Source organism: Rattus norvegicus, chromosome 8, assembly GCF_036323735.1.
Source record: "Rattus norvegicus strain BN/NHsdMcwi chromosome 8, GRCr8, whole genome shotgun sequence".
In the NCBI taxonomy this organism is placed as follows: domain Eukaryota; kingdom Metazoa; phylum Chordata; class Mammalia; order Rodentia; family Muridae; genus Rattus; species Rattus norvegicus.
In genome coordinates this window covers 37,110,646-37,135,949 of record NC_086026.1, presented here as the reverse complement: position 1 = coordinate 37,135,949, position 25,304 = coordinate 37,110,646, and the positions used below count along the sequence as shown (strand labels likewise).

Genomic DNA, 25,304 nt, shown 5'->3' with positions numbered 1-25,304 from the left:
CTTTGATCACTCTGAACTTGTAACACAGAGAAGGGGGCCCTATGATTGTCTTTGAGAGGTCTCTGTTATCCCATCAGCCAACTCATGAAGCAGGAGCTATTTGCGTGCCTGCTATTCACCAAGCATTTTGTTGTGGAAGATAGACCTTCTGCACTCCATGTAGCCCACATACTGACGGAGAGCACATGGAAACAAGACACCTACAAATCTTCCAAAATTCAAGTGGTCCGCTGCTCTGGGTCACTACAATGGAAATACGGCCTGAGAAAAGGCCAAAGAGCAGAGGTCAACAGCTGGCATACAACTGTACAATGAGTTACAAGGCTGTAAGGATCGAAGATCCTTTCCCCCAGAGAATTAGGACAGTCTGTGTTCAGCTGACAGTCATAGGGGAAGAGAGTGCCTAGCTTGTAATCTAAAAACCAGAGGAAGGTTGACACCTGTGCAGAGACATAAGCCGCAAAGTGGCTCAACCGAGTGCTGCCCTTACGACTGGACTGACGGAGCAGGAAGCCTGTGGAGTTGCTCTTCCCTGGAAGGTGGAGGCTGAGATTGGCATCTACTTGTTACTCTAACAGTGGTGTGGGACAGCGGGGACATCCATCATTGCATTAGGGCATGGAAGGCTCAGGTTCCAGACGTAGTTTTGTCAGTGATAATAATGGATGTGCATTACACACCATTACCAGGTGTTGTCCTTACATGCACTAACTCACTGAGATCTCTTGCCAGCCTGTCTCTGTGAGAGAACATCATACTTGTTCCCATTTCACGGATAAGGAATCTAAGCTACAGGGTCTCTACACAATTTACCCAGGGATCCAGGGCTAGCCACTGGCAGAGTTACTGTGCTCCTTGACTGTCTGTTGGCATAGCCCATTCAAGTCTCCAATCCCTGCCCAATGGTATAGCAAGCCTGTGTCAATGATAAACTGCCTTTCGGATTTTTCTTTAGACAAATGAAGACATGGATAACTCTTAAATTACCTGAGAGCCGTTAGTAAGCTCTAAGTTGGATGTTAGAGAGGAAATTCTTTGTGAATGAGGAAACCCTATACACATGTGAAGTATATACCTCAGAAGAATGAACAAACAATAAAATGATATGGATAATTGTACAAAATACTGGTGAAAGGCCCATGGATCCACACCCCCTCCCTCCTGGGAAAGGTCAATGGGAGGTAAGGTCCTTGCATTTCATGAACATTTGAGGGTGTGACTTCTTCAGATCACTATGGCATCGAAAATCACCAGGTCTGTATCAGGTTCAGAGAAGAAAAGTGCAGGACAGAACCTTTCCTTTGAGGAGGCTAGAAGAGACAAGTCAAGCACACTCCTCCTAAAGATGTTCCTTCTCTCCTTCACTTTTCCTTGTGCTTCTGTTCTTCCTTCCCTAGGCTGAAACCCATAGGAAATTGAAGAGAACCTCAAGTAAAAGCCAAGCTGAACACAGTCACCATCTATTCATCCTATGACATACTTCAGAGACTACCGTCATTGTTCCACAGACTGGACTGGGTCTAACTCTAATGACATTGTCAGATGGGACAAGGACTGCTATGGTCCCATGCAACCTCTTTGTATGTAAGAAATCAAAGACTGGGATGGTGAGATTACTGGTCCATAGTCCCTGGCACCAGTGAAGTCGGCCATTCTGATAACAGGAAAACAAATTTCTCTGTAGAGAGAACATCTTGTGTATTACAGGGGTATATCGCCTATCAACTAAAAGGCCTATGACCTATGGCTTAGGCAGGAAATGGTGGGATGTCGGGAAGAGAAAGAATTCTGGGAGAGAAGGAGGTGGGTGATTGGCCGGAAAGATGTGATGAGCTGCACGCATAGTACCTGATCGCAGGTAACCAGCCATGTGGTGGAACATGGGCTCAAATAAACGGGATATTTTAAGCTATATCTAGTCAGAGAAGAGACTAGCTCTATGGCCGAGGTATTTGTAAATATATTTTGAATCTGAGTCTTAGTTCTGGGAGTATGGCGGCTGGGACAATTCTGTCCCATGCCATTGCTTCCCTTTCTGGAAGGGCTGGGCTAAGTAGGAATTATCACAGATCCATGGTGTGTCCTATGTCAACCACAAAGCACGATATGAGGCTTTGCTTTTGAGCTCACCTCTCAAATGGCCCATCTTTTCTTTTGTGTTATCCGAGAGCTGAATGTGGGTAATGTACAGGAATCTCATGGGTTCTAGTAATCATCTGTTTTCCTTTGACAAGGACATGCTTCTCTTCCGGTTTGGAAACCAGTATCCGCTTACTGTGCTGGGTACTCCTGAGAGCAGGAAGAACCACTTGTAGCTATTAGATAGCAACAAATACACCAGAAAGCCTTATTACAAAATAAAATAATGTTTAGAAAACTCTTTGGTCAAGGGATTGTGGTCAGTCCAGTATTGAAAATAAACCTGCACCTTATTTGAGCCCATCTGACCCTCCAGTGGTATCAAGATTCTTTCACCATGGAGAGATTTTGCAGCTGGATATGTGCTTATGAGGTGACCAGAGGGAAGGGCTGTCAGCCTGAGACCCATCTCCACCTCGGATCAGACAGGCTGACCCGTCGGAGACAGAGGCTAGTGGCTACTGTGGCAACAGCTCAGGAGCTCAGAAAGTTTCAGGGAGAAGCAACTGAAGCTGTGAAACTCACTTGAGAGCCCTGCTTCTGAGGGAAAGATGGCGTGGCCTCTTTTCATAGCAGAAGAAAGTTTTAGGGGAAGCAGCACCTGATGCGACCCCCTTTTCTTGCTCAGAACAGGGTGTTCTTGCTGTCTCAAGTAAACAGAAGGGGCCATGGGCGCACAGGGGCTCTTACATCTGTAAAAAGATGGGAAGAAAACTTCCAGATGGCACCGGGCCTTCTAAGTCCAGCAGAAAGAAAAAAAGTGTCCATTGCCATAGGACAGTAATGTTGCACAAAGTGTGTCACCAACATCATTAGCCTGAGTGAGGGCAGAAGACTGAGTCTAAGAATTTTCTATGGGACAGAATATAAAAGGAAGAAGGAGGAAGCCAAGCATATTGTTCAGTGCTGGAAAGACTGTCCATCAGTTTGCTTGTGAGGAGTTTACAACCCAGAAGGGAAGATAGACACTGTAGACCGTCTGAAGGCGGACTCGAAAGGAACTCTGCCAGCTGGATACGTCTCAGTGAAGACAGCGGCGTGTGTTTCATGCAGGTACCTGCAGACACTCTCAAAGGATCTTTTTATTGACGTAGCCCATCAGCAGGCACACAGGAGGGATGCAGAGAAGAGCATTTTTGATTTCACATGTGTTCTACCCGAGTCCTCATACCTTTGGTAAGTTTCTCTAAGAGGCTCACCCTGTGTTAATAACTGGGGTAGGATGCAGGGACAGAAGCATCTTCATCATTGTTTCCAAAGGCTATGGTACCCAGTCCAGCATCAAAACAGTCCTCCTAGCAGAATGCTCAACATGTCATTAAAGCTCCTGAGCTTTGCAATCTGAAGTAAAAGTCAAGAGAGCTAAACTGCAGCCTTGGGAACAGTGTGCATGATGGAGAGAGTTCATTGCAACTTCCCTTAACCTTGGCAGAGCCTCTGATTTCACAGGGCCCACCTTCGGGTAGACTCCCAACTGAGGGAAAGGCCATCTCAATAACTGGATAGCCATGTAAATGATCAAAAAGATAATGAGGTGTTCAAGTCAACCATGAAAAAAATATGCTGAGAAAAATTCAATCTGGGGGCTGTACAAGGTAAGGAGAGATGACAGAGATAGGGAGAACTTGTACATTCTCCCCCCTCTGTTGCCATGTGCCTAGTTTTTAAGAACACTACTCCAGAAATGAACCTAGAGAGGAACTGGACAGAGTGAACCATCAGCTCAAGGCTGGCTACTAGGAAGGGAACTAAAGCAGGAAAATTCCTATTATTTGGAGGGGGAAAACACAGAAACACCAACACCACAAACAATTCAGCTCATTCTTTCATTCCTCAAGCTATAGAGTATAGAGGTGTAGAAACACAAGCCTTTGCCTCCGTGTCTCCAGAGTGCTAAAAAGAAGGATCCAGTTCTGTTGTTAGCAAGCAGAAAGCTCTCTGGTGTTACTGCTGGGTTGGTACATGCTCATCACTACTCTGCCCTATAAAGGTAAAGGCACCACACACAAAGGCATCTCGGCAAGTAACACCCTCTCCACTCACACATTACAGCAGAAGATTATTCTGCCTCATATAAATAGGCAGAGGAAACTTTATGGGTCCTCACCCATATGCAAGACATTCAGTGTGGGCCGGGGCAGGTCTGGTATTAATTATCCAGAGCTCTCCATTGGAATAAGTGGTTAATCCCAAGGAGGTTTACACTGGAGAATGACCAACCTGCCCCAAGGGTGGATACAGAATCAGCCTTGGCTCCATACGATTTCCCATCATGTGCTGTGTAAATGTGCCCTGGAACAAGGGACAGGCATTACTCCATAGCAGACAAACGCCTTATGCAAGTGTACTCCAGCATAGAAACCAAGCACTGAGGTGTCAAGATTCCTTTTATGAAAACCAATATTGCTTTGGTTCTCTGACTGACTGAAAGTTCTTCTTCATTCCTCCGTCTGACCTTTCCTCTTTCCTACTATGGCTAGGGGGCTATGGACCACCTGATTCTGCAGACTTAGAAACAGGTGACCTTGTCCCTACAGACCTTACACAGGTGGCCAGATGGCTTGGGTCCTTCAGTTTTCAGTGTATGGCGGTAGCCTCATTTTGATCTGGGTTTGAATACAAAGCTACAGCAGCAAACACAGCATGGAAGATATCAAACATCCATGTGTGTAAGGAATTTATGGTTTCTTTCCCTTAAAACCATACTTCAACTTTGAAGGGTTTCCTGTTGGTACCTCGGATGTTGCTTAGACACCATTTGAGAAGGTGTGTGAGCCAAAGAAACCCAAGGGCCATGTTGTCATTGGTGTCTATATGCAGGTGAGGGCAAGCACAAAACAAGGCAAGGTCTGGGATTGGGCAGTGAAAAAAGGTAAGGCAGGGACAGTGTTTTGTAAGGCGGGAGAGAGGAAAAAGAAGGGGATGAACCAAGACGGAGGAGGAGAAGGAAGACCCAGATCTGTGTGACCTTAAAGGGTCACAGGTAGTTATGAATATTTCATAAGGGATGGATTTTTATATGACAATTTATCTTATCTAGGTTCATACCATTATCAACTGGTTGTGAGCTTATTATGCGGATGGTTTGTGGAATGAGAATTTAATATAAGTCTAATTGCTCAATTACAAGCTTACTAAGTTTTGGTTTTAACAGGTTACTGGGGGTCGTGACTATAATCACAGAGGGCAGATGCTAGGAATGTGAGCAGAGTCCACAGCAAGGGAGTTGCGAGAGGGCCCTGCTGCTGGGCTCAGAGAGTAGCCAGAGGCAGCGGCAGTGTAGGGTGGAGATGGGGGCTTGGTGGTTGAGATGCTTTTCTCTTTGACATGAAAATACCTGGCAGACGCCACGTGGAGCCCACTCTAGGTAGGACTGGTAAAATCTTTTATTGTTGTTCACTGCTCCACCATGTTAAGGAACTCAGACAGTGTGTGGAAGTGGAGGGGGTTGTCTTTATTTTCTCTTCTTGGTAGAGGCTTTCCTTCCAGTTGGGTATGAGGTGAGGACAATGTTTTCTTTAGGTAGACATGGACTGTCCAATCTCAGTGAATTTGTAAATTACAAGCGATCGCCAGTGAGGACGCTGGCTATTTTATGATTCGCTGACTTTTAAGAAACATTTTCATGGTAGGACCCATTCATTTGAAGAACTTAGGGTTTTTTGGTTTGTTTGTTTGGCGGGGGTGGGGCAGGATGGTGGCATATGAACGTAATCTCAGCTCTGGGAGACAGAAGTGAGAGGATTGGTAACTTTGCGGTCAGCCTGGACTACAGTTTTTGAACCTTGCGTGGCCTATATGGCCACTTTACACAGCACATCCTAAACTTGTGCAGGTTCTTGGGAAACACAAGAATGCACTTCTGTTATTTGATATTTGCTGGGCAGGAGGACATAATAAGGTCTTTACAGTGAACATTTGCCACCCACTTTTGTTTCTGTGTCTATTTCTTCTCTTGAAAATTACTTCTTTGGAATTATTCACATATTTTATATCTTAGGGTTAATAAACATAATCTCCAGGTAAATAGTATTTATGTTGTATCAACTATGCAATAGCTATATATTTAGATACAGATAGACAGATAGGCATACAAACAGATACAGGGATACAATGGGAACTAAAGAGACACTTGTGCTCACTGCTCTCAAATAATGTTATGGAAGTCAATATGTGTATATGGTTGACCACAGAGATAACGTAAACAATCTAGAAGGAGAGAGACAGCCTTGGCTGTAAGACCCACAATGCGTATTGGAGAAGATGAGACTTGACTTGGTCCTGGAGGGGAAGCCACAGGCACATATGGAGCATGGACAGGAATCAGGTCATCTCCGCAGTGGAAACAAGAGCAAGGTAAGAGGACAGAGGCTAGAAAGAGGCAGAGGAGAGCATGGTTGTTTTTTAAGGCTAACCTCAAAATTTCTATAAAGCTTTCTTAACCTACTTCCTGACTCAACCAACTCCAGAATAGAGTCTGTTCCCAAGAAAAAGTCCTAGAGTCAAACAAACCTGTGACCCTTCCACTGGCCCAGGGAACCTTAATGAAAGATATTTTCTCTCTACTTGAAGTAATTGTTTTCCAAAATAATAGAAGGTTGTTTCACCACAAGCATGTGAAGATGAAAAGGAGCTAGCCTGCTCTCATGTTGCTGTAGTTGGAGTTCACAGGAGTGACACTAATAAAGGATGTGAATTGTAGAAGAGATTTACCTTCCTCAGCAAGATCTACTTCTCCTGGTGGCAAGATATGACATGCAGGCACTGTATACAAAGCCTCAAGGCTAATCTTTCTAGTAGCCATGAGGACAGAACGAATCCACAGCAAGGGGCACAGGGAAGGGAGTCAGTGGACTGGTACGGGTCTCCAAACCAGTTAACCTTCATAGGAAAGTCACAGTTTGTTAAAAAGTCTCTCTCTTTTAACATGTTATTTTAATTATGTATATGAATGTCTCTTTCTCTGTGTACGGGGTGTGTGTGTGTGTGTGTGTGTGTGTGTGTGTGTGTGTGTGTGTGTGTGTGAATACAGTTATCTCAGCCAGAAGAAGTCATTGGACCACTTGGATCTATACTTCTAGGTGGCTGTCAGCTGCCCCACAAGAGCACTGGGGACTGAGCTGGGTCTTCTGGAAGATCAACAAGCACTTTTAACCCCCAAGTCATTTCTCCAGTTCCACATTAGTCCATTTATTTGTTCTCAGAGACTCCTGAGCTTGGTTTTCTCCCTCATGAATTAAAGTTTCTGGGGTAATCTTAGCCAATTCTCCCTTGCATGTACCAAGCAAGGGCAGTGAAGACATGGGGTAATGGAGCTGTCAGCAAAGGCCCCATGTGGCTTATCCACATGTAGACACATTGGCTACTACAGTAAAACTTTAATACTAAAATTAGTTTCTATTTCCTAAATATTGTTGACCACAGGGGCTACCTTGGGTTAAGTAGATAATCTTACTTAGGGAGATGGGTTTTGGCACTTATAATCATAGCACTTTGGAGATAAAAAGGAGGAAGGATCATCAGTTTAGGATTATCCTGGGCTACACAGAGAACTTTCTCAAGAAGCAAGCCATGTTCTCTACATTTGGATCTCAACTCAGTTCCTCCTTCTTTCCCATTCATTCTACCTCCCAGTCCCCAACTACTCTCACTTCAAAACCTGTAACACTTACTTCTATAGACATGTCTGCAGGTAAAGGCAGAATGCAGGAAGTATTCAGAGAAATCCAGTGCCACATTGATGAGGAGATAACAGAAGCTGCTCCTGTCCTCCTACAATCTTGTTCTGCTTCCAAAGAGGCAGAGTTGCCATGGGCCTTTGATCGGGTGAGTAGTACTGGGGAGGTGACCAGAAGCCTCAGTTAGAGCGAGAGGAGTTCTGTGGACCTGCCGGGTGATTGGTGCCTCTGCCACCTCAGAACAGAATCTGCCCATTTGTTGTTGCCGCCTTGCTGCAGGAATGGGTCCTAACTGATTATTTGTTTCTTTCATGGTGCATGAACTCCCTTTTGGGTTTGGATTTTTAAATGATGTGTATATGTGTGCACAGGAGAATGTGCATGTGTGAGCGCAGGTGCCAGCAGAGTCTGAAGATGATGGCCAATCTCCTGGTGCTAGAGTTATAGGCTGTGAGCTGCCTGACATAGGTGCTGGGAGCTGATCTCTGGTTCTTTGCAGGATAGTACTTAAGTAAAAAGACTGTCAGTGCTGTCCCTGCAATGGGGATGATCAGGTAAGATTTAGGAATTGAGATGATGCTTGCGACAATTCCTCCCTCCTGATGCTCTCCTGAGAAATCCTTAGGTTCTCCCCCCCCCCCCCCCCCCCCCCGCCCAAAGTGACCCAGGCTTGCTAGCTGAACTTTACCCTTCAGTGGTTCCATTCTCTTTTCCACAAAGGCAGTGAGAATGACTGTCCTGTGAGTTCTGGCATTTCCAGTGGGAAAGGAAACACAGGAGGCCAAGTTATGGCAGAGGTCATCCAGCTGGGCCTTCAACTACAAGCACATCATAGCTCCTCTCTTTGGCAATGATGAGCCCTTCCCTGGTGCCCATCCTTTCCTATTCAGGACAGACTAGCCTTCGGCTGGAGAAAGTCATATTAGTGAGTTAGGAAGGACACAGGACAGGTGCTACTAGGGTCTCTGAAGGAAGCCTTTCACTTGCTTCCCCGGTCCAGGGGTGGAAAGTGTGTCATCAACATCTCATCTCGTTTGTAATTTTCTTGGGTCTCATCCCAGACTACCAAGTCAAAATTTGCATTTATTTTTTAGCAAAAGGAAAGAAACAAGATTCCAGGTGAATTGCAAGCGCAACAGCTTGAGAAGCACTCTTCTCATGCACTGGATGGGATGTGCAAACTACTGCTCATGGACTGTCTGGCCAGCTGCCTGTGTTAATTCACACTTTACTAGAACACTGCTCACTTACTTATGAATTGTTGATGGAGATTTTCATGCTACCGTGAAGAACTGAGTGGTTACAGCTTAGGACGCAGTCACAATGCCTGAAACATTTGCTTTCTGATGCTTTTCAGAAGCTTCCTGGCTACTGTAGTAGGCCAGAGGGGCCTCAGAAAATGAGAACCTGATTGGATCTTGCTTTGTAAGACAAAAAGGCAGCTTAGTACAGTATCTGGAGAGGGATTGATGAGATTCGTTTCTAGGCTCTGTCACTTCCTGGCAAGTAACTAGTATGTCATGTGTCCACATAGGTGTCCTGTACCACATCTATAAAATAGAACATGGCAGAACTTAATCTCACAGTGTTGACTTCTGGGTAAACAATGATATATGCAGTACTTCAAGCAATGACCTCAACAGATGCCAGTTCTTAGACTTTGGTGGAGACTTATGGGTAGAATGACTCCTGAGGGAGACAATGCCTATCAATTGCTTCTTGATAAACTCTTATCTTTCATTTAGCACATGCCTTGTCTGTGGAAGTAAAGTACTACCACAAGCCAACCATTCTTAATGTGCATGGACTGGCACTGAGGGTTGGGTATTAAGTACGAATCCTGGGAGGGGCTCCTGAATGGATCCCTCATTCTTGGAAAGAGAAGCCCTATCCTTTCAGTCGGTAGGTCTGGATGCCTTGTCAGGAGCATAGTAAGCATGGATCAGGGAGTCTCAGGGCAGACCTCAACTGTTTAAGATGGGAAAGCAGAAAAACAAACAACAAAAACAGTTCTTGTGTGGTCCCAGAGTTGCTGAATCAGTGAGCCCCTGGGACTCATTATCTTATGTGCACTGACTTTATGGAAGAAAACACGATGTTCCTAGCACCTTCAATCCTGTCGAGAACACCCTAACTCACAAGCCAGGGACTGTGTTTACATTGTCACCTCATCTAGGACCTAACAGCTGTTAGGTGCTAAGAGCAAAGGATCCAAAGAGCAAATCATCGCTCCAGTCTTTGGACTTTGGTCTTTGGAAAGGAATGGATTAAGTGAATGCCATTCTTGCTGTTATTTATTGAAGTTCAAGAAAGCTGTATATAATTAAATAATTATATATATACACACACATGTATATATATATATATATATATATATATATATATATATATATAGATTTTGGGAAAGGAATGGACTGAGTAAAACAACAGAGGACTCAAGAAGATCAGGGTTATACAGATGAAGACCACAGTGGAGTGGCACCCCACATGTGAGGGAGGCATTATTGTGTGACTGCACATACACCTCTAGGCACTCTTGGTGGAAATACAGCGGCTACACAGAACAGTGTGAAGATGCTTCAAATACTCAAATACAACTATATCATCTAGCAATCTTACTTTGCAGTACGTACATCTAGAAAGTGTCTTGAATCTGGGGATCCATAGAAATACTTGCAGTCCCCTTTCCATTGCATTCACAATAGCCAAGAAATGAAAGCAGCCTAAATGTCCACACCGGACAAAGGAGGAAAATGGAGCATGTTCGTATGATAGAACATTGTCAAGACTAAGAAAGAACTTTTCACATGGTGAAGCATAGATGAACCTGAGGCCATAATGCCAAGAGAAATAAGTCCGTTACAGGGCAAACACTACACAACTCCACTCACTTGCAGTTTATAGATGCACATACACAGAATGTGGAATGGCGACTGTCAAATACCACCGCCCTCCAGGGAACAGGGGAGCTTGCTGTTTACTGAGTATAGTGTTATCCACAAGGGAAATGTTCTAGAGATGTGGTGTACAACAGTGTTTATAGAGAAAATTCCATGGCACCCTTACAACAAAAGATCATGTTATATGCTAGAAACTTCCATTAATTTTAAAAATTTCACATTTCCTAAGCTTAGATTTAGGAGAGTGTTTTCCTTCTAGGTTCTACAAAACCTAATCCAAAAGCTTAGAAATAAAAATTGTGGGCTATTATATATTGTACTTATATAAAATTACATAATTACATACAGAGTTCCTGAACTTCAATAATTAACAGCAATGACGGCAATTAGAAATTGCCAGAGAGAGCTCAGTATCCACTCAGCCCTCATCTTTCTACAAATGGGCAATCAAGACAGAATGGGTATTGGTCTTATTTCAGATTTTAATATTCTGACTTAAATGAGTAAACTGAGTCTTAAAACGGCCAAACAGGAAAGAAATGAAGTGGACCAATGTGGGCTCAGTTCTCCCTGCTTTTCCACTTCCAGCCTGGAGCATCATTCTAACGCCAGTGGCTCTCTCCCATAGGATGGAGATCTTGTGGCCTGAAGCTGCTATCAAACTTCACAGGTCTTTTTCAAAGCTGGATGGGTTTTGATATTATTTCTTTCTTTAGGATAGTTTATCCTTTGAGGGCAGGAGGAGTAAAATGGACCCTCTTATATAAAATGAAACATAAGGATGTTCTCTGGGCTGCAGGAATGAAAAGACCCCTTAGACTTCACTGCCACAGGAACTCATGGTGCGTTGGGTTAGTAACAGTGTTTGTGGGTGTGTGCACCAGAAATGACAGCAGACTCAAATGCACACGGGTGGCTACGGCCATGTGAAGGGGTGGGCGTTGGGAGAGAAGACTTTCAGAAATCAGGGTTGCTCATTCCACCAATACAGAAGTAGCCTTGACTCCAGGAGCCACAGGATCAGCTCTAAGGTATCCCTGGAAACCATATCCCTAGCAGGCACTCAGAGGACAACATGCTGAATTACCTTTGTCTCTGCAGGCCTAGGGAAGGGGATACTTCAAGAACTGTGGAGACATCAAGCCAAGCTTCAAGACCAGAAGAGGCAATGAAACTTTATCTCATTCACTGTTTTCTCCTTTTAAGTAAGAACAGCATGGCAAGCCTCCCAGTCACATTACAATGTCCAGTTAGGAATCTCTCAGGGCAGGAGAGTAACACAGTCTCACAACCCCTTTTCTATGAACAACTTTAATTGTGTGTTCATCACATACTTCAGAGTCTGTGTTGATGCTGGCTCTTGATGCCTTCCCAATTCTCACCGGCTTTCTCCATAACCCTAATTCACGTGGATCCCGTAGTTTAGTGTAGCCAGGCCAGAGCTACACAGGTCTACTGAGCTGAGGGTTGGCTATGGTCTCCTATGGCTGCCCTGCATTTCCCGGGCAGCAGCTTCTCTTGTGACTTCTCCTCCAACTCCCTTTCCTTCTAACTGCTCTCAGTTGTTCCTTCTTTCCAGTGGACACAGAGCGCTCTGCTTTTAGTGTTGGACTCCTAAGGACTAACTCAATCTTTAAGGAACAGAAACTACAATCTGTTTCCTGCAAGTCTGTTATATTATTCTTGCCAAAGTCTTGTGGAAGGATCCCCACAGACCCCCTGACTTCTATTCTTTGTACACCCTCAGCCCTGGAACAAGTACTTTCCCTTCTCTTTGGAAATACTGAGGCCAAATACGTAACCTGCCATGTGATGCTGTTGATAGAGGGAAAGTTACAAATTCAAAACGCATTTGCTCTTGGGTATGGACTGGGAGGAAAGTTAAGAAAATCTGCTGTGTAATCCCATCGCAGGAAAGGGTGTGAAGGGTGGAGTGGAATTACCAGAAGTTTGACATCGTGCTTTGAGGCCAGAAGGACAGGAAAAGTATAGCCACCCAAGGAAACAGTGTTCTTGAAACCCCTTAGAAGTCCTCTGTGTTAGAAAATAGCAAGTCCCTGGAGACATACTTTCCTTCCCTCTTCTGGAATTGTTGGGAAACTAGGCAGGGTGAGGGAGTGATCCTGAACGAATGTTTAGTTTCCAGGTAGGAAAAGAGAGCTCAGGAGACCATTTTCTCCTCCCAGGAAATCTGGCTACAGTCTTTCTTCTGTATTACCTACCACTTGTACATTGTGGATTAAGTGCATGCACGCGTAGGGCCATGCTGTTGGCAAACCACGATGGCGAGATGGCAAAGGAAAAGCCTCTGCCTCATAGCTTCTGTTCCCAAGGAAACAAGACCTCCTCACAGCAATCCACACGCCAAAGACTGTGGAAACAGCTACACATGCAAGGAGGCTATGCAGCTCTGTCACATGCTACTGAGGGAGGCCTGGTAGGGCAGCTGAGTCCCTGAGACGGGGGCCAGCTAAGCTAGCCTAGCTCCAGAGGGCACAGGCATCGTAGCTGCTCTGGAAGTGGAATAGTTCTCCTTTTCAAGTCTTTGAAGATGGTGTGAATAACTCCTGGCTAAGTGGAGACCGCCATCTTCTTGAGGCTGCCTGGGGAATCTGAGGCAGAGGTGGTTGGGGCACACTCTTCAACAGCGGCACTGAGGTCTAGGAACTCCAGGATAATGTCTCCAAGGCAGTAAATCAAATGTCTGAAACGAATGCATAGAACAACCAGTTGAGAAGAGGGCCTGCCTTCTAGCGAAGCTGACAGCTCCCATCTTATAGAGAACTCAAAGAGGCCTCAAGGTCACCAGAAGCTGCAGAGTCTGTGAGGCAGCTGCCATGAATCAGTCTTTACTGCACTCCAAACACTACAGCTCAGTACATCAAGGACAGTACCTGAGAACAGGCTACATGAAATAACATTGTCTACAGTTACGTCAGCACAGTAGCACTACTCTGTAGAACTTGAGAACTGTTGTGATGTCAGATTACAGTTGACTCCTGCTTGTGATGATGCATTCCTGTGAATTTACTCTCAATGAACTGAATCCTTGAGGACTGAGAGCTGAGAGATTAGACAAACACTCTGGTGTAGGCTTGGGAGGGCAGCTGCAAGGGCACTTGATACTTCCCAAAGCCTTAGAAATGGAAGCTATCTCTTCTGAAAATTTCTAGGTTCTAGTCCCTTTACATGATTCTGCTCTTACTATCCCCTTAAACAATGACAATTTCTGATCTCAGTTCTAACCACAGCTTTGCTGTGAGTCTGGGAACTTGTGCTACAAGTCGCCACGTAACCTGAATGGCAAAAGCCAGGGTAGGTTCCTGCCATAGGGACTTGCAGATGTTGGGGAAAACCATTGATCACACTTCTTCAGCATAGTGCTTAACTGCTGATGTAACTGTATCAACAGTATGGCATTTTATGCCATTTAGATACGAGGAATATTCTTGCCTGGAGGTTAACAGGGCATTTTTAGTAGCTCATGCTGGGTCTGCACTGAGTTCTTTCAAGTAGAAATAGTGGCTGGTCACACAGCTGCTTACTACCACCAATCCACTCCAAAGCTGGCAGCCTGGTTTTCTCCGAGTGTGTGCGGAATCAGGCTATTGAACCCTTTGGCCAGCACGTCAAGTGCAGTCCTGTTCTGATAATGGGCTCTGTGCTTACCAACCTTACTATTCTCGACAGTGGACAGCTTTACCTATGCTTGCTAGGCATGTGTGTTCCAGCCTACCTGTTGATGAGGGGCTGCTGGAATGATTCCAAGACAAGACTCCAGCTCAGCTGGCACTTGTGCACCCCCAAGATTTCTACTAAAAAATCTGAAGGAAGAAACAAACAAATGAGACAGTTGTGTCACCACTTCAGCCTTAGCATCAAAGAAGAGCATCTTCTAGAACTTTTGCCATATCACAGGTCAGCTACTTCTGACGTAGCCCTAAGCTGTACAGCCAAATGAAACCCCATAGAACAGAGGAAAGTTGTGAAAAACATGGTTCTGGAGTGTGTAACTGACATTGAGCCTCAAAATGGCTTTATAATTTGCCACAAAGGTGCAGGGGTGTTTTTCACGTCACTGTTTAGGTTGGAAAAAGTTAACTCAAACTGATTGTTCAGGGCTGAGTTCATTACTCTTCCCGTTACAACAGCCACAGGCAACAAACTGCTTTCCCTGCCCATGAAAAGCGACTCAAGAGAAGACAAACACCCGTCTGTGTTTTTGCTAAGGACACAGTTCATCAAGTGTGAGCTCTGCAGGAGACTCATGTTCTTCTCTGGTCCCCAAACACGATGGCAGCAGAGAACCCAACATCTCCATTTGGTGGGAATGGTGCTGATACCTGGCGCTGCAGTAACAGCTTGTCTGGAACTGTCCCAAAGTTTTAAAGCCACATGTCTGCAGGACTGTTCATTAGTGACCTTCCACTCCTTGCTATCACTTGGGTGAGGGACAGGAGAATTGTAGCAGCCAAGACCACCTTTCCATCAGTTGGAGAAATGGCTCAGTTGGACTTTGATTGCTCTTCTGGAGAAGGGGAGGGCTGTCAGGCAGTGTGGACTTTGATTGCTCTTCTGGAGAAGGGGAGGGCTGTCAGGCAGTGGTGACAGAGCAGGCAGGGAGGAAGACTACATTACCATGATCACCATCTCACTGGACCCATTACCTGGAAGGAGACCCATCAAACTCTGCAAAGCCTGCTTCTCAGTAGCTGCTTTCTGTGCCTGAGTCCTTCCAGGCCGTGGAAACTTGGGCAGCACTCCACCAGGCCAGATAGATTCCCGAAGAAGGCGGAGGTATTGTGCCCAGCGCTGGGGACATGTTAGATTAGCCACCTGTACTTCTAGCCACCTGTGGGAGAAGAGAGAAGAAAGCTCAGAAAACCCAGCATTTTCTAGACAATGGGTGTGTGTCTACTTATTTTCTCACACTCATATTTTATAATCTCAATGGTGAATGGACAGTATTTGTGCACATGGCCTCTGAGGTAATGAGGGCATGGGCCACAGCCCTTGTGAATATGAATATAGGGCCCTTTCTAAAAAGATCCAAACCTCCAAACAAATACTTCACCTTTTACCATGTAAGGACATTGGCAGGAGATAGAGTCTGTGAATCAAAATCTTTGACTGAGTCTGTCAGTGCCTGGACCCTCCCTCACCCAGAGTCAAGGGTGAGAAGTGGATTTCTGCTGGTACAAGCTTTAGGGTCTTCACTGTATTTTCTTACAGTTGTCCTGATAAATGGACACTGCCAGCACGAGCCTTCATAATGGAAACCAAGCCAGCTCAACACTGGGATCCCATCATTTCAAGATAAGTAACTATGATAATACTATACTAGGCACTGCACGGAAGATGCTAAAGGGCCCCCATGTTGGAACAGGGCTGCACCCAACTTTATCACTGCTCTAGTGAAAATCACTGTGGCCTCAGTAACCTGTAGACACTGCCTAAGAGTTAAGGCTTTGGTAACTTTCACACATTCCCTTTCTTTTTCTCCTTGCCATTCTGGTATGGTAGGGGACCTGCAAGGCCTCTGACCTGTGTTCAGGATGCTCTACACCACACGCTGCTTCTAGCCTCTCTTCTCTGCATCTGAACACCGGTACATGGAATCCCCCTTGAGAGGCCAAGCCAGAAGAGCTCTCCTCCTGATGTCTCCTTTGGCACTTGCTGCTGTGGGAAAGGTGTGTAGCTAATGTCTCACTCTCGAATATGAATTCCTTTACCGTGTGTTTATAGCTTTGCTTTCTAACAGATTACCACTATTGCAGGAGTCCTATGTCTTAGACTACTTGAAAAATCCCCCAGAGTACCTTACAGCTCAAGATGTGTTTGATTGACATCTATTTTCATGGTTATGAAGATTTCCCCCTTGTTTTCATTTCAAATATGAGTTAGTAACTCTAAGGAGCAGATAAGCCAATTCTGGAGCTTAGCTACAAAAATTAGAAGGTGTGTCAACATTATTCTTTTTGTTTCTGCATTTTTTCATAGTGACAAATGGTCACTGTTGAGGCCTCTGAGTATGTATCTCCTTGGGGACTGGCATGACTATGCTGACCATTGAAGGACCACCAACCACTTCTACTTATGTCCAGAGGGCTGTTTAGAACCATACTGCGTGGCAGCTCATGCCATTGCTCTTATATCCAAATTACTTGTCATCCATCCAAGAGCAGAGGGGCTGACAGGACAAACTTTATTTAACCTCCATTCTGTCAGACTGTCTGCATTCCACTCAAGCTGGGCATTCCAGTCCTGGGGGCTGCAGTCCCCCAAGCCCAGGGCTCACAACCTATTCTAAGAATAGGAAGTCCAAAGGTAACAGCAGGGCAAGAATGGCAAGCTTCGATAGAGATCAAGAGCGGCACAAAGCCGCTCCTGCCCAGAATAGCCAAGAGGACCGCATCTGTTATTATTAGGGCCCTAGCTCCTTTCCACGGGGCTTTTCATTCAGCGCTCCTAAGCCGCCTGACGAGAGGGATCTGGTGGCAAGAAGAATTCCTGTCCCTGTTTATAGAAGAGCAGTACCCGAGGGAGTTGGCTGCAGCGACCTGATCAGGTTCTTTTCGGGGGATAAAGTGATTCAGGCCTCCCTCTTCACTGAAAGCCACACACACTTACGCAATTGTTACTAAGGTGATTCACGTGTGCTGCTCTCATCTGAGACTGGAGGAAATGGGCGAAGCTGTGCTAACTTAGAGAAAACTGGGGAATCTGAGCAGAAGACTCGTTAGCCAGGATGAAGTTTAGCTCAGCTTTGTGTTATCATGAGCATGAAATGAGCAGTTTGCTTCTATTTCTGTCTTCTGGGGCTAGTAATACACAAGAATCCAAACTCTTCCGAGCCACCTCTGCGTCCATGGAACCTTTCCTCACATGAGGAAGCACCTGAGTACCTGAGGCATCTCTGGCCATGTCTCAGAGAACAGGAGTTGGATACATTTGAGTGTATAATAATTTATCCAATGAGGATAGGAACTCAAATTCCATTATGGCAAGGATGTCTGCTTTGCTTTCTTCTACAGGAATTTGGCGTCTTCATGTTCAGATGTAGGGTACAAACAACTTTTAGTATGTCATAAAGCATGAACAGATACAAGTCTGACTATGATTCTTCAAATCCTAGGAATGTAGGGAAGAAGAATCAAAGTCCACGAAGGTAAAATTCAGCTCGTGGAACTGGCAGTGAGGCTTGGAAGCTCCAAGCTAGTGAAACGCAGTCACTGGGAGGCAGGGCAAAGTTGGAGCACAGAGCTGATCAGCTGAGGGCCCCGAAGTCAGCCCTAGCAATGTCTGAAGCAAGCCTGTGGCAAACTGGCTGAAACAGAAGGATTCAGGTCTACAAAGGGAGAAGGTTCTAGAGTGGATCTCAGATCACATGGATCACATGTGACCTAAACACTTGTTCTTCCCAGCATTCTCCTCTATTCTAAAGTGGTCTATCTACTCTACCAGCATTGATGATTTACAATCGCAAATTCTCCTCTTTCCAGGTTTTTCCTGTGGTCCTGCTTTTCCAAGCCTCATTTCACTTCCTGGTCCTAGGCAACAAATCCTGTGTTCTGAACCGGAGGACTGAATGGGTACTTCAGTCCAGCAGAGAAAAACAGCTAAGTGCAAACTGAGAAGACTGCCACCATAACTGTTCCTGCCTAAATGTCATGCTCCTCATGTACTATTGCTGCTTCAGTGTCTAGACTGTCATTGAATCCAGTCTCTGAGACGTGTTTCATTCAATACTACACAGGGTGTATTTCAAAGCCTGTAGATTCAGATATGTGGTATAATTTGCCTTTCTTGGTGTCTAGATAGAGGCAAACACCAGGAGATTCTTGAAAATAAAGAGGGATGAGATTCTCTCTCCCAAGGTCCCTTTCTTTTATTTGTATTTTTTCCTCTAAAGTTTCATACATCATTCATTTTAAAAGTTGTCTGGAGATTGTTTATGTGTGTGGGTATTTTACATGCATCTAAGTCTGTGTACCATGTGTGTACAGGGCCTGTGGAGTCCAGAAGAAGGGGTTAGATCCCCTGGGGCTGTAGTTATAGACCACTGCCAGCCACCATGTGGTGCTGGGAATTTAACCCAGGTCCTCTGTAAGAGCTGCCAGGCAATTCACCCCTGAACCCTCTCTCCAGCTCCTTCCATTTCTCTATCAAACTTTAACTTCTACATCCCACTGGGCTCAGTCAGAGATTGAGCTACCTACCACAGGGAAGAGAAACACGAGAGTATTCAAGATCACATGACCTGTGACCCTTCCTTATTTGGTTCATTCAAGATCACATGACCTGTGACCCTTCCTTATTTGGTTCATTCAAGATCACATGACCTGTGACCCTTCCTTATTTGGTTCATTCAAGATCACATGACCTGTGACCCTTCCTTATTTGGTTCATTCAAGATCACATGACCTGTGACCCTTCCTTATTTGGTTCATTCAAGATCACATGACCTGTGACCCTTCCTTATTTGGTTCATTTCCTCTCTATATTCCATGTTACCCTAGTCTTTTAACATTTCTCTTTTTGAAACATAGTTTATTATTTATTATGTGTGCATGTGTGTCTGCGTATATATAAATGCATGTTGGCATACAGGGAGATAAGAAGACTTTGGCTCCACTGGAGCTAGAGTTACAGGAAGCTGTGAGCCACCTACTTGGGCCCTCTGTAAAAGCATGATGCTCTCTTGAGTGTTGAGCCATCTTTCCAGCCCTGTCTTCTCCTATTCTTAACAGCAGAATGGACAGGTTAAAAAGATACGTATTGTACGGCTCCCTTAAAGAAAGGGATGGGACATTGTACAGCAGTAGGGTTTCTAACCTCATGTAAGGCAGACTGACCTGAACCTGTCATCTTCCTACCTTCAGCCTGTGATGCTGGGATTATGGGAATGTTCCACCATTACCAGCTCACTTACCCTTTGCCTAACCAAAATCTTAAGTTTCAAGGTGGCTATAAACACACACATCTCTTCACAGGTTATCAGAAATCACTTCTGCTGCATTATTTATTAACACAAATACCATTGTTTATGTAACACAAGACACATGAAGTAAACACACTGAAATAAACGGTAGAGAATAGCCTCAGCAGCACCGGTTTTATTTGCCGTCACTATTCCAGGTCTGATATTTCATTTAGAGAGGTCTTTTTCTGTCACTCCACCTTTATCGCTTCAACCCCAACTGTCACTCACAAGCTTAGTCTGTCAAGCCACTTCTGAACGGGAGGGAGACTCCAAAATAGTAAATACCATGACCAAAATTCAAAACAAAACAAAGCAACAATAACAAAAAAGGACAAATAGATTGCACTGGGACATTTGGGACACTGGAGGGCCTTCTGTTAGGCCAGGTATTAAAGGAGAGTGTGAAAATTAGGGCTTGTAGTTATAGAGGAATGCATGCTACTCTATGCTCAGGAGAACCTGGTCCAAAATAGCTACAAATAGAGAAATGGAGCAGGCCTGAAACAGAGACAGTTTAATACCAGGGCTTAGGATGGCACTTCAAGGTGAGTAGAAGGTCACTTCCCATCCAAACAGCAGAATCAAGTCTCAAGAGAGAAGGGAGAAGATGCTGGAGCCCCTGTCTAATGGAAGTCATTGAGCTGCCTCTCTTTTCTTGTCTAACAGAGCTGCAGGCTTAGTGAGAGAGGTTCTGGATTGATGTGGCTTAAATACATGAGAAAGTGAATATTTTCATGAAATAGAAAATATGTATAATAGTAATATTCTAACAAAAATTTCTAGTGCATTGTAAACGAAAGAAAATATCAGATCTCTTTATCTACTGGTTCAAAGAAAAAGAGAAGAAAATGACCAGGTTAGAGATTACCTTTAAGGACCTGTCCTTCTATGTATGGACATTTTCTACCATGTGAAATAGACCTACAGTCAATTGAAACTGGTGACTCACCTTAGGACCCTGAAGCAAGGTTTTCAAGCATAATACTCCCTGATGGTTTGACTGCTAACTCATCACTGTGAGGGGCTATTCTGCATATTAGGGAATATTGAGCTAATATCTCTGATCCTCTACCTTAACTAGATGGTATGACAACCAAAAGCATCTCCAGACATTGCCACATGTCCCCTGAGAATAAAATGGTTCTGGCTGAGAATCACCGCCTTAGACTTAGGTCTTTCATAGCCAATATATCAGGCTACTTTCACAGTGGTTTTAAAAGCTTGGCAGTTTAGCACAATATCCCTCAAATTGTGATTGAACAGCATTGGAGAACATGTGTTATTGCTTGTATCAACATTTTAAGAAATCTAGAAACAGAGTAGAAAATATAGAAGAGTATATATATGGATACTTTTGTTTCTCATGTATGTATGTGCCTAAGTATATACAGATTAAATATGCATGTGTTGTGGTCCATACATATACAGCCACCCAATTAGACAAGATGGATGAAGCAAAGAAGTACAGGCTGACAGGAGCCGGATGTAGATCGCTCCTGAGAGACACAGCCAGAATACAGTAAATACATAGGCGAATGCCAGCAGCAAACCACTGAACTGGGAACGGGACCCTCGTTGAAGGAATCAGAGAAAGAACTGGAAGAGCTTGAAGGGGCTCGAGACCCCATATGAACAACAATGCCAAGCAACCAGAGCTTCCAGGGACTAAGCCACTACCCAAAGACTATACATGGACTGACCCTGGGCTCCAACCTCATAGGTAGCAATGAGCACCAGTGGAAGGGGAAGCCCTTGGTCCTGCCAAGACTGAATCCCCAGTGAACGTGATTGTTGGGGGGAGGGCGGTAATGGGGGGAGGATGGGGAGGGGAACAGCCATAGAGAAGGGGAGGGGGAGGGGTTAGGGGGATGTTGGCCCGGAAACTGGGAAAGGAATAACATTCGAAATGTAAATAAGAAATACTCAAGTTAATAAAGAAAAAACGGAAAAAAATAAATATGCATGTGTACCTGTATGCATGTCTGTATACATGTGCATTCAGTTTCAATATAGAATTTGTTCCTTTACTGTGGATAGAAGTTTTTAGAAAAGTTTTAATACAATAATACAGTATAATGGAATAGGAATTTTGAGGCATCCCAAGCCATTTTTAATTTCCTAGAAACATCAGCCACCTCAGGGTACCTGCAAATTATATACTTAGCACGCTGCACACTGGCTTAGCAGCACCGATCTATAGAGCGGGAGAGGAAGCAGGCCCTGGGGAGGCACAGTGCGGACTCAGGGCCTTTTCCATTAAGTAAGTTGCTTTTGTCAATTTCACACTTGATAAAGCAGCTTCTTTCCCTCTGCTTCCTGTCTCAGCCTGTCTTCCTGCCACGGCCCCTCCTTGTGTTTTAGTCACAAGCCCCGCATCAGTCTGAAGCTTTACTGCCCTCAGTCTGATAACCCAGCCAGACCAAGTTCCTCAGCTGTCTGAGAAAGTTCACTTCTGCTGCCCTGACTGTGGATTTAGGTCAGCGTCCTTTCCTGTCCTCCACTGGAGAAGAATCAGGAGGAAATGAAGTCTGAGGGTGAGGAGCCCTAGCATCTTCCTCCATGCACCTACTGTGAAATCTAAAATGGCTTACCGAGTATGCACAAGCCTTCGGTGACCTTTGCTTTTGTGGTCAGATCCACGCTTCATGGGCCACATCTTTAAGTCATGTCCACCAAAATGAGACCTTAACACTACAACTTAAGAATCTGGTTTTGTATTTTGATATCTAGGGCAAACAGGCAATGGTTTTAGTAAAAAAAATATTTTTAATAATTAAGAATTGCAGGTAACATATTTTTTAATTTATTTTATGTGCATAGGTACATTGCCTCCATGTCTGCTTATGTACCACATATGTGGCTGATACCTGTAGGGGTCACAGGAGGGCAGCATATCCTCTGGGATCGGAGTTATCATTATGTGGGTGCTGGGAATCAAACCCAGGACTTCTAGGAGAGCAGCAAATGCTCTTAGCCTTGGAGCTATCTCTCTATCCCCTAACAGTTATTGTTTTATTTTTTAAATATTAGGAATCTACAAGTTAGAAATGCTAAGCTATTATTCATTAAAAAATTGAGGATCTTAAGCAAGGTCCTCCATAGAGGTGACTTTCTCAGTTTCAGTAATTCTACACATGTCCATGCTGGGAACAGTGAAAGACCTTTATAATAGGTGGCTTAAAAGAACAAACAACTTAAGAACTGATAGGGAACTTACTCCTATTCAACTTCCATTGAAGCATAGCCCTCTCTATAAGTTCAAGGCACAATCAGGGCTTGTCTGTTGAGTCTAGAAATTGGCTTTTATTTTACTTCTGCCATCCATTAGCATTGTGATTCTATGGAAGCTTAATTAAAAGTATAATTTTGGAATATTAGAAGTACCTTTAAAATGTTGTCTCTGTGAATTCCAGTCACTTGTTTTGGTTCTAGCCTCTGGGTAAATCTCTAAGGAGGGTGCATTGCAGTTTTACTCCTCTCTTACGTTTCTTCCATACATTATACACACTTGACTCCTTTAACTTCAAAGCAGGACACCCATCAGCCACCTCATGATGTCTTGAGTGATGGAGAAAAAGACTCCATCCTGTGGACTTGTGTTGCTTCATGATTCCTTTCTTCACCAGAACCAAGCTTGCCTGAGAAGTGACCTGCTTAGCAGCCAGACCTTCTTTGATCTGGATAAATTCTGTCAAAAGTCCATGACTTTTAGGCACACACAAAGGCACTAACTGATCCTGCATCTGCAGTCCACACATGTACATTAAAACATTCATAGCCTTCAGTTAAGCCAGCAATGTCAGCAGTATTCGCCTTGTCATTCCTCTAGGGTTGAGTTGCTTCCAAAGTTATTTATGAAAAAAAACACAGAAGAGGGGACCGGGAGGAACAATTGCTCCATCACTAGAAATTGCTTCCCCGGATGACGACATCATCATCATCACCATCACCATCATCATCACCATCATCACCACCACCACCACCATCACCACCACCATCATCATCACCATCATCATCATTATCACCACCATCATCATCACCATCACCACCATCATCATCACCATCACCATCATTATCACCACCACCATCATTATCACCACCATCATCATCACCATCTATATGTGTGTGTCTAGTATGCCCATCTTTTCTATACACATATCATAAGAAACAGCTAGCTGTTAAAATTCAGACACTATTTCCTTTCATAATCCTGTCAAAGAAGCTACCATAACCAGGCAGAACATGTTCCCTACAGAGTCTATTCCATTCTCTCGAACTCACTGTTTTCTTTCCTGAATGTTCAGATAACATCTATTTCATAATGTGCTTCAGAAACTTCCAGAGATAGAATGTTAGGAGCCATAACCTGTAACCATTTTTTTTTTAAGGCAAGACATTTGTCATCTGCAGTTCATCTCCAAATGATCACAACCCATCCTTTTTATGGATCTTGGATCTCTAGTGGCAGATATAAATTCATCCAGTTTCATGGACTGGATTTACCTATGTTAGGTACATGGATACATAAAGCCAGTTGTAGTGGTACATGAAGAAGGGATTGCTGACAAGGACCAGTGAGGAGATCACAGGTTCCAGGTTAGCTGAGCTGTATCTCCAGGCTGCAAACACAGCTCAGGGGAAGAATGCTTGTCTATTATATGCCTGGCATAGGTATAATTCTTAGCAAAAACAACAACAAGAACAACAACAAACCAAAACATACAAAATACTTTAAATTCTCTATTATTATTTCCATTTTTATTGTAGACTTCAAGTCTACCCTCATCATGTTTGTTCATTCTTATTAGACCATTTTCCTTTCAAAGAAACCAAAACGGAAGTGATACAACATAGACTACACACCATTTGTTTGTTGAATAACCACTTTCTCAGTGTAAGTAGCTCATAGTCCAGCTATCCCAATCGGCATGACGTTGAAATCCATTACTGGCTCTCTTTAAAAGCCATTCTTTCCTAAGTTTGAGCCACACCTTAGCTCCTGTATGCTAGTGTGCCGGCCACTGCTCCATCAGCTCCATCACCACTTGAACTGCATTACTCAGTCTACATCCCCGCTCCATTTCTTAGTGTTCACCTAGATCTGATCTCAGTATCAATCTTCATCTCACTTGATGCTGATTCTTGTTTCCCCTCATTAGACTTGTGTGTGTGTGTGTGTGTGTGTGTGTGTGCAATTTGTTCACACATTCACCAAACCTCTGTACTGGAGTACAGCTTTTTGTATGTTTCCAAAGAATAAGCCTTACAGTTTGGAGGGCAGGAGTCTAGCTTACCTACTAGGCTACCTCATGGAGCATTTATCAAAGCAGTGACAAACACATAGTGATCTGTCCAATATCTACCCAGTTCTAGTCTATAACCTTCATGAATACTTCTGGTGCCAATATTTCAATTCCATTGCTTAAATAGCTCATAAAGCAGTATGCTTTAAAGTCTCACTCTGTTTTGTTTTCTGCGAATCCTAGTTTCTCTCATCTGCTTTGATTTTCCATGGGAAGCAATGCTTTTCCAGTTTTTACTTTATCTATTGTCTTCAACTCCTCTCTTGTCCTTGAATGATGGCTTTCGGCAGAACTTCTTTTC

The 25,304-nt window shown here is 44.1% G+C and overlaps 1 protein-coding gene across 3 annotated transcripts in view; it reads right to left on the bottom strand.

Annotated features, from left to right (window-relative positions):
- Positions 1 to 10,632: 10,632 nt before the first annotated feature.
- Positions 10,633 to 25,304, bottom strand: part of Snx19 (sorting nexin 19) — a 37,176-nt gene continuing 22,504 nt past the window's right edge. For 2 of the 3 annotated variants that reach the window (XM_006242747.5, XM_063265353.1), the window contains 3 exons: positions 15,385 to 15,569; positions 14,454 to 14,541; positions 11,182 to 13,421 (listed from right to left, as the gene is read on the bottom strand). In XM_006242747.5, coding sequence (XP_006242809.1) covers positions 13,289 to 13,421; positions 14,454 to 14,541; positions 15,385 to 15,569 — 406 coding nt within the window. In that variant the 3' untranslated portion in view covers positions 11,182 to 13,288. Of the gene's footprint in view, positions 13,422 to 14,453; positions 14,542 to 15,384; positions 15,570 to 25,304 lie in introns of all 3 variants that reach the window. The other variant, NM_001108131.1, reaches the window with a different exon arrangement.